Raw genomic sequence first — 10,388 nt, 5'->3', positions numbered from 1 at the left:
TTAAAGTTACTTTTTTCAAACGTTGAAATTGGGAAAATTCATAGCTCTAAAATTATTAATTGTGCGTGTTTAATATTTGGCCTCAAAGAACAAAAAAAAATTGTTTTGCTTGAAAAAAATTTTTTATGTAAATTTTTGATAGAATTACCCATATAATATATATCTACTTAAAGTGCGGTAACACAATAATTGAATGTGTTAGAGTCTTTAAAATGTATATCCGAATTGATACAGAAGGCGTGGCAACACTCAACGAAAATATGCGAAATCGGTCCACGAAAGTCCCCAGCTCCCACATACTCTATATATAGATTTGCGTTATTTTAGTAGATCTTATATGTCTGTCAATTTAATGCCATACGTGCTTACCGTCGATCCTGAGGTTATCAAACATATCACTACTTCATCGGATTTCCTCAACAAAGCCACAGATTTGTATACACACTTTCATAACGGTATATTCATTGGTATCATCGTGAGTCCAGGTGATGGCCCATAACCTTTATAGGTATACATTATATTAAGTTCATTAACGCTATAAGCCCGTTCCTTGCACATAGTAATATTTTTGGCTTGTTTGCAATAACGTAAACAATAAACTCGCAAGATTGGTTGGACAAGGTGAAGTGGCTATTTTTACAATTGTCAGAGAATGTATTTTACAATTTAGTCTTTGTAAGTTTACACATATACAATTTTTTAAAACAAATTTACTATATAATAAGATACCGCAATATGCAAAACACCTGCTTGTATCGCTCATTCTCGCTCTCTATCTCTCTCTCTCTCTTTTCTTTTTTTTTTGAAAATTTCAGCCGAGGCTTCAAGCAGTTTTCATTTCATATTTTGTGGCTATTTGTAAAATATACCATACAACTGACCCTTTTGTATATGTAGAATCTTCTTGAACCCTCAAAGAGATGCTTAAATAGTATTTGGTAAATAAAGAAGTGTCAATATATTAGTTCACTCACTTTGTTACTTCTGATAGGTGGAAGAAACATAAAACTGATTGCGCTCGTCAAAAGGTGCAGAAGAAAAAGTTTCCTGAAACGCCAAAGAAGTTTAATATTCTAACCAATAACATGACATACATTTATAAATCACTTGTATCTAATATTTGTTTACAATAAAACATACTACACATTTTATCGTTCAACATTATTTCGTTTATCTCGCAATAAACCTCGATTCCACTTATTATATGTATATGTTTATATAAAAAAAAAATTATCTAGATCTACATCACTAGTACTAACCAATTTTATTAAATTTAAGTAACGGTTTTGGGTATGAAAGTAGAAGAAAGCAGTGAGAAGCACAAAAAAATTCTGCAGGTATTGTATTTAATGCCTAAGTAATGCTCTATCGGCATTTATACTTAAAATATACAAAATCTATAAAGAAAACAAATTAATTAACCAAACTAATATTTAATTATAATGTTTATTACATGCAAATGTTCTAAAGCTTGGTTGATCATATGGCAATGGACCTCTGGTTCGGCCGTACTCCACGTTAGAAGAGAGTTATAAAATACTTACGTGACCCAGTGCGATCTGTAAGTAGGAGCAATATTGCACATATAAGTATTTTATAGGTATATACTTGTACATAGCTGTATGTTTACGAATTCTTGTAGCTGATTAAAGAAAAGCTTTCACGAAAAGTTGAGCCAGAGAAAGTGAACAATTTCGAAGAGAACAGACAAACAGTGATAGATTTAGCGCTAAAGGTTATAAATATTTGCAGATTTTTATATCAAACCCCATTTCGATTTGATTTTAGTATGGAATCAAATAAAAAAAAATTAAAATTATTCATATGTTTAAGCTATGTTTCAACAAACACTAGCATATCTAATAAAAAAAAAATTCTTTTTCTAGTCTTATGAAACCTTTTTTTGCAAAGGCGTAAGGACATTCCGTTTCAATCCGCATAACTTTTTGTCCGAGAACATTGCAAAGCGTCATCTATATTCCCACATGCCATTCTCGAAGGGCTCTCGGAATTGTATAGGTAAGAGTGGACATTATATTATAATTTCTGAATTTATTAACTAATTTATTTTACAGGCTTTCGTTATGCTGAAATCTCGTTACGTATCATATTGTAAATTTTCCACAACTTTTAAATACGCGGATATTGTTCTTGTCCAAACATTACATTGAGTTATAAAATCTCACCGCTATTGAGCATAGTGGTCAGACAAAACTAAATTGAAAAAATTTATATTACTTTTTTAATTACTATTCACTGAATGCAAGTTCAATATACAAGTGTAGATTAAGCAAATAAATGATTTAATGATTATGTTAGGAAATGTGTATTTTGTATGTCTAAAATCCATAAAAGTTTGCAAAGTGGTCTCATGGTTGCACTTCTTGTCGGTAATGTTCCAACGGGAAATCCATCGTGGGACTAGCTCTCTCATGCCCAACATTTCATGCATATTGTAACCTACGTGGTCTTTTTAGATTTTTACGTCACTGCTATATAAACTACCTTTAATTAGCGGTTAGACAATGCGCGATCTGTTTCTCAGCTTAATTTCAGCTAAAGTGTTCATCACACAGGACGTCAATGCTTTTTGCGAACTTGATATCTAATTTTATAATCCATCGAGTCCCTTGAACTGTGAAGCTTCAAAATATTTAAGACGCGTTCTAGATAATGCTGAATTTCCTTTCCAAAATTTCATTGTATATCGTTTTTAATGACATTCGTATTTCCTGTACTTGTTCGATAGCCCGACGGATGGCACTTCTGGCAATCTCATCAGCTATTTCATTTTACGAATTTCCTTTGTGACATGGAACCCAGTATATATGCAGCCACTTTCCAGCCGCAGTTACATCTTTTGCCTCCCTGCTTCTAAGGACATTCTCTTACGTAATGCGATGTGAGATTATTGCCTTAATTGTCGCCTGACTATCGACGTATGTATTTATTATTTTTATGTTGTTTCCTGCGTTATTAGCTATTTTAGCTGCTTTCCTGACTGCAAAGGCTTCAGCCTAGAAGATACTGTAGTATTCCGGAAGCTTGAAGAGTCGCCTGAGATCCAAGCCCCAGCAATAGATTCCGGCTCCATTAGCCATTTTTGATTCATCTGTATACTAGGTGTTGCAAGTTCCGCTGATGACTGGACGTTTACGGTAATGTAAATTTCTTGGACTCTCAAAGTACTTATCAGATCAGCCACATATAGTGTTCTCCTACAGTGATGTTCTTTAAATTTCTGATGAAAGATGACGCGCCGGAGCAATAGTATGTACACTCGATATATTCACTTTATTTAATCGTATTAAAGCCTTTTTCTCAAGCAACTCGGTACTTGCCTTAAGACTAAGCAAGTGCCTTTGTCATAATTCTTTTAATTGCGATGTTACAAAAAAAGCTAGAGCGTATCGAAGATAATGAATCAGAAAATTCAATGCTGAAAGCTAAGTTAACGAATTATTTACCACGGTTTTGTGTTTGTTATGCGTTTGCTTCAACGGTACTTGATCCTCGTTAAACAAAAAATATTGAAACAAAATTTGAAATTTGACTTTAACTTGGTTATGTCTAATAGCAGATGCTTAAAATCGTGCACATATACCCGTATGTAGTAATATGATGTAGTGAAATGTAAGCAATAAAAAAACTAAATTCCCAATCCGCTGTTTTTCATTTGATGTAGCAATGGAATGATTCGCACCTTCACACACTAAATTTTTTGTTTATGCCACTACAGTGTCAGTGCCAGTACCTGTGAGTACAGCTAGAATATGTAATTACGAATGATATATTTGTTTTATATGGAACAAAAAGAGTAATCTGAATCAAAGTGCAAATAAATGTTATATTCTTAAAGTTTATTAAATACATTTGTTCACGAATTAATTACTATTCAGGTAGCTTTTTTTTAAGAAATCGGCATCGGAAATTAAGTGTACTTGCTTTATTATACCTGCATCTCTTTTACCCCATTTTGACAAAAGAGTATATTGCTATGACGAAAATATTCTCTCCGAATTCCAACAATACAACTCACATATTGATTTATAGTTTCGATAAGAAGTCGGCCATAGGCACTGGGGTCCATGGATTTAAAAGGTTATGGTCCAAATTTCCATCATTTTTCAACGTGAGATGGCATAACTTAGTGACAATATGTTTGCAAGTTTGATTGACATTCTGCAAAGTGAAGTAAAATAAAACTCCATTCGCACCGTGTACAATAAGGATGTAAGGATAATGTTGTTGGCAAATTTGTTGTAAATGTATCGAATAGCTCCTGAGATATAGCATTTAAGCTTAAAGAGAGCGCTACCACGTCCACAGTCAAATTTTGACACTGGTCCTTATGTGGCTTTTTCGTACGATATTAAACGTGGAATTTAATGCTTCTAACGTATTAATTTATTGAAATTTTTAATATTTAAAAGTGTTCAACATAGTCGTTATATAGTTAGTCAGCGTTGTTAACAACTCATTTCTTTGCGCTTCTCATTGTTTGAAGATGTGCTACAAGGTAATTTTCCGCTTAGCAAAATTGGTTGGAAAAGTTATAGTGGTTTGTGAGATATCAACATCGAACCTATTAGAGAACGTGGAAATTCCGATTCCAACCATCTTTAATTCTAAGTTTCATATAATGCTAAGTACTATTAGGTACACAAAATCAAGATCTACTCTATTTTTACTCAAAGTTCGCTTGCATAGACGGACAGGATTTCGATTTATGTTGTCATCCTAATCACTAATACATACATAAATCTTTCTTTATCTCGACAATCGTTAAGTGAAGAAAGCTATTATACCCTGTTGCAATATGTTTCGAGTGCATAATAATAAAATAAATCTTAGAAATTAATACAATGTCTAATTTCCCCGGATTCTGTTTTTTATTGTGAATAATTGTTGACATATCCGATTTCACCGATTAGTAATTCAAGTTAAACATTATCTTTAGACAACAACAAAGTATGGTACATATGGCATTCATATAAAAGTTAGTGTTCGCTTTTGTCTCAGTTCGTGCCCTTTAATAAATTCTACTGAATGGTAGTGTGTTTAACATCTTGTTGCGAAAATGAGTTTCTTATTTGGAATAGGAACCTTGATTATAACGGTAATCATACTGTTACTCTCTGCCAGTTGGCGTTTGTATAAAAAGCGGAACTATTATCGTAATGTTACCTCCAAGTTGCCTACTCTTTGCGGTAAACCGTTTATTGGAGTAGCCTATAATATGTTTAATGTGAATAGTAAGTGTTTGGCAAGTTGCTGTTACCAAAAATGACATCGGAGCTAAGAGTGATTTAATTTGTATGCAATTACAGAAATTTTGAATACTATTAGTAACGGCTTCGATATCAAGAAAACATCTACTGGTTGTATTTGGCTAGCCACAACGCCGTACGTGATTACCGTCGATCCTGAGGTTATCAAACATGTCACAACCTCGCCTGAGTTCCTCAACAAAGCCAGCGATCTGTATACACAGTTCCATAATGATATATTAAATGGACTCATCGTTAGTCCAGGTGATGGCGCTTAACCTCTGAGGTATATATTTTCTTTAAGTTGTTTTTATTTTATTATCGCACAAGCAGCAAAGAAATGGAAATCTGATCGCAAGGCAATAAATCCATTCCTTGCACATAATAATATAATTGCTTTGTTTCCTGCCTTCAATGAGAATGCAAATAATGTGAAGAATAAGCTTGAAAGGTTAGCTGGACAAGGTGAACAGGATATTTTTACAATTATCAAAGACTGCGGCTTACAATTGAGCCTGTGTAAGTATATACAGACAAGAATTTTAAAATAAATCTATTGCGCTTTAAAGAGAATATACTTGCTCGTTTTATTCGCTCTACCTTTCTCCCTCTCAGTTGCATATACACTAACTACTAACTTCAGAACAAACCAAGTTAACGTTTATTCTCATTTTTAATAAATTTCAGTAACTGTTATGGGTTTGAAGCTGGAAGAAGGCAGTGAGAAGCACATAGAAACTTTGCAAACACTTAATGCGTAAGTAATGCTTTATCGGCCTTTATACTTAGTTATTAGTAAGTTATTACTAAATACATATAATATTTTAAATACACATTCAAATGTTCTAAAGCTTTGTTGATCACATGGCAGTGGACATCCTGCTCGGTTGGTTAGGTCTGAGCTTTCTATCCCGTACCCCACATTATAAAAGAGTTATAAAACTCGTGCGTGTCCTAGTACGATCTGTAAGTAATAAATATAATGCACATAAATGTTTTATGTAGCTAGCTTTATTGTTCTATGTTTACAAATTCTTGTAGCTGGTTAAAGAAAACCTTACAAAATCATTTGAGTCAGAGGGCATATGTAATTTTGAAAAGGACAACAAAACGATGATTGACTTAGCGTTGAAGGCTCTCCGTCAGGGAGTATTCAGTGAAAGAGATGTGGAAGTTGAGTGTTTCACAATGATTGCAGCGGTAACAACCTTTTTTATTTTAAGTATATTTAATTTATATTCAATTTGGAAGCACAAGTTATTATGATTTCTCAACTTGTAATAAGAATGGAACTATTTACACAATAGTAACATAAAAGTGCATACAGATTTTGGTCTACCCATATATAAAAAAAAATTGTTGTGTTCGAAATTCTGTGTTCATATATCGTCTAAGCTTTCATTTTCACCTCTTTATATTTTTAAAAACTCTCACATAATCGCTATTTATAAGTTTGCAAAGGTTTTCATAAGTATGTATACTCACGTAACTTATACTTCGTGACAGTACACGTATGCTAAAAGGTTTATGTAGCTGATACTTCGCGACATATAAAAAGTTACGAAAATGAAAGAATGCCGAACATTTGGGGAACTCGATCGTTTTTATTCAGGATCTCACAATGATCCGAAGCATTTTTGGTGTATGATATGAATGTTCTTCAATTTTATCATATTGTTCATAAGGCACTCTTTTATGTAGGAAACATATTCGTGTTTGGATTTTGAGTGATATGATGAAACGTTGGTATAAATCTAAAATTGGTATCGAAAATTCTAAAATTTACGGATTCCTTTCTATTCAGCTTCATAATCAACGCGCCAAAAAAACTAAAGGCTTAGAAGTTGTCAATCCACCACTGCACCAGTGCCGATGATTTCCCAAATAGTATTCTTATTATTTCTGAAAGAAAATTGGATATTATTAAAAAATCCACTAAAAACAAATACTCTTTTTTCCAGTCTTACGAGACCTCTGTTGGTGCGCATACAGTTGCCTGGTGATGTTGGCCATGCATCCAGAAATACAAGAACGTGTTTTCCAGGAGATACGCTCCGTATTTCCGGACGGAATTACATCCGTAGAATATGACGATTTGAAGAAACTTCCATATCTGGATATGTGTATAGCGGAAGCATTACGTTTAGTTCCGCCAGCAGCCATTATCGGACGACAAACTGTAGATGACACCGAACTCTGCCCAGGTGTAATATTGCCCAAAGGCACGCAAGTTCTTATAGCCATTTATGCATTGCATAGGCGTCAGAAAATTTGGGGTCCGGACGCAAATCGTTTCAATCCGGATAATTTTTTGCCCGAGAACATTGCAAAGCGTCATCCATATTCTTATATGCCTTTCTCGAAAGGCCCACGCAACTGTATAGGTAAGAATACAAATTATTTCGTAGTTTTGAATTTATTTTTATTTATTAACTAACCTGTTTGACAGGCTTTCATTACGCTGATATCTCGTTACGTATCATATTGATCCATGCGGTACGGAGATTGAAATTTTCCACGACCTTTAAATATGAAGATATCGTTCTTGTGCCAAAAGTTACATTGACTTTTAAAATTGAACCGCCAATAAGTGTAGAGGTCAGAGCAAATTAAATTGCACAATATGATACATTCGTAATATATAATATATAAATGTGTAATTTTCAATGGAATATAACTTGTTCCGTGAGCAAATAAATAGTATTTGATTATATTAGGAAATGCGTATTTTGTGTATCAAAATTCTGCTCAGTTGGTAAAGTGCTGTGTAAGGAACAGTTTTTAGCCCAATTCGACTGGTTTCGCCGTTGGAATCAAGGAGGTGTTATCCTGTGCGTTGTATTGCAGTTGTAAGAGCAGTTTATCCTTCTCGAATGGGGTCGTGTTTTCCCCAAACCATTTCTATTGACTATATAATATATTTCTAAACAAAATCAGCAATTCAATAGCAGAGCCCTATATCCAATTTGTCTATGTAGATCTCAGCTTGGGATTCGCTGGGATTGATAGTAACCGTCTACCAAAATGTAAATTTCTATACGATGCTCATTTTTTGCGATCTTAAAGTTTTTTATTGTTAAGTGTTCTGTAACGGTGTTATGCCTTAATCATTTGAAGAAAGTAAAGGGACCCTGAATATATATTTTTTTGATTTGATCCATTAACTGTAATTCAGGTAGACTTTTCCAAAATATTTAAAATGTCTTTCAAAGCTGACTACTACTAAGGATGGAAATACATTTCAACCAAGACATCCTTCACAAATGTATTAAAAAGATATATAACAATCTCTACAAACTCCACCAATAGTCTGGTCTTCAGGCAGCGCTCGTATGTCAAAGATAAGATTGATACCGCTGTACTTGATTGGGATAATCGAAAAATTCTTAGAGTTTACCCAAATAACCGTCATTGAGCTTTAAAAACGCTAATACAGCTGCACAGACGACGGTTGATGTCTTCGATATTTACCAGAACTTGCTGATCAGGCTGAGGCATATGCTACACAATTGGCAGGCTGATTTCGAGGAGGAAGGTATAAAATCTACACTCCAGGTCATTTGTGGCATTCGGCAAGTAACAAATCGTACATTTAATAATAATCGTAACAGAAGAGTTAACGATAAAAATCTTTACAAGCTCAAAAAACCATCGCATAGGAATTTACATTTTGGTAGACGGTTACTATCTATCACAGCGAATGACAAGATGAGATCTACAAGTACATAGACAAATTGGCTATAGGGCTGCACGTAAAGCAATTGGAAACATTTTTTTTCAAAATGAATATTTGAAGCTTGTCAACTCCATGCAGCAAAAATTGGGCCCACTAGCACCGCGAAATTATGGATACTTATTTTTTCTACATGAAATATTTGTGTTTATATTTTCCTTTTAATAAAACAACGAAATTTCTTTTTGTTTTAATAATACTTTAATTAGATACTTATATAATAAAACAAAAAATTATTTTTTTTTTCAAAAAATATAAATATTAAAATTTTAATCCCCTTGCTGTTTTATATTTTACTTTTATAACTTACTTTATCTACCTACTGTAAAGCGCAATTATAAGTTGATAGAGAAAAAAACACTTTCATCACTAATTTGTGGCATAATAACAAAAATAATAATAATATAACTGATGCACTAAGAAATATAAATGAAACAAGTAAGGAATGACTAAATTCGGGTGTAACCAAATATTTCATACTCTTTCAACTTGCCAGGATCATAGCTGGGGAAATACCCTATGCACAACGATGCATTGTTAATAGAAAAAAACGTGCTTTCTATTACATTAAGATACCTCACATAATGACCGATATATGCGGTATAAAGTCATGCGTAACTTCGAAAATCTTTATATTAGCTATATGGGGTGTAAGGTTTCGCCGATTTTCGCGCTGAAATGTAGAAATATTAGAATAATATTACCTACCGAATTTGGTTGACATCGGTTCACACAGACACCGTCCTATAAAGCCCTTTCTTTTTAACAAAACCGTTATATAAGAAGTGGCCGCGAAATAATCCAAATGCACAGGGTGGATAGGGATGCCAAAAAGATTTACCCAGAGCGAATTTGATTATTATACCTTAAATGGCTTAGGAGATGTGTACATTAAACTAATTAAGGGGCGGAGGTATGCACATTTTTTGAAAATTGTATCAACCGTAGATGCCCCTTCCTAATGCAATTCGCAGTACTAAATAACAGCCTCGTGTTTTATTGTGGAGTTTAGTTATGGCAATTCACTGGTTTTCGATTAATGGCGGTGAACAAAACTATTGTAATTTGTAGCAACATGTTGCGAGAGTATAACGAGTGTGAACATATGGTTTACAGCTCTGGGAAATTCTACAACACTACTAGTCAAAGCACTAAGAATAATTCTAATGACACAAACAGTCACCGACGCAAAACCGTGGTCCGAATCAGCCGACCTATCTTACAAGTATAAGAGCGCAATGTAAATGAACAGTCACCACCGCTTCTACCATCCGCTTCAACAGACCGTACGGTAGGATATCCGAGAAAATTGGATTTTTCCGTAGAAACGAGTGAGCGGAAAGTGAGAGAGCAATCTCTTGCAACACAGGGTTGCCAATCTCGAT

The 10,388-nt window shown here is 33.9% G+C and overlaps 1 protein-coding gene and 1 pseudogene across 1 annotated transcript; both read left to right on the top strand.

Annotated features, from left to right (window-relative positions):
- The first annotated feature begins 337 nt into the window (after nt 1–337).
- On the top strand, nt 338–2,116 carry LOC106617437 (uncharacterized; annotated as a pseudogene).
- A 2,898-nt stretch (nt 2,117–5,014) lies between these two features.
- LOC106617445 (probable cytochrome P450 313a4) lies at nt 5,015–7,991 on the top strand. The gene is given in 9 exon segments (XM_036378023.2): nt 5,015–5,255; nt 5,331–5,534; nt 5,604–5,789; nt 5,958–6,027; nt 6,122–6,236; nt 6,312–6,470; nt 7,232–7,253; nt 7,256–7,654; nt 7,720–7,991. Coding segments are annotated over 9 exon segments (1,494 nt in total). The 5' UTR covers nt 5,015–5,080; the 3' UTR covers nt 7,884–7,991.
- The last annotated feature ends 2,397 nt before the right edge of the window (nt 7,992–10,388 follow it).

The sequence above is a fragment of the Bactrocera oleae genome, chromosome 2 (genome assembly GCF_042242935.1).
Source record: "Bactrocera oleae isolate idBacOlea1 chromosome 2, idBacOlea1, whole genome shotgun sequence".
NCBI lineage: Eukaryota > Metazoa > Arthropoda > Insecta > Diptera > Tephritidae > Bactrocera > Bactrocera oleae.
The sequence above is the reverse complement of the archived record's forward strand: the minus strand, read 5'-3'. Positions and strand labels throughout refer to the sequence as shown.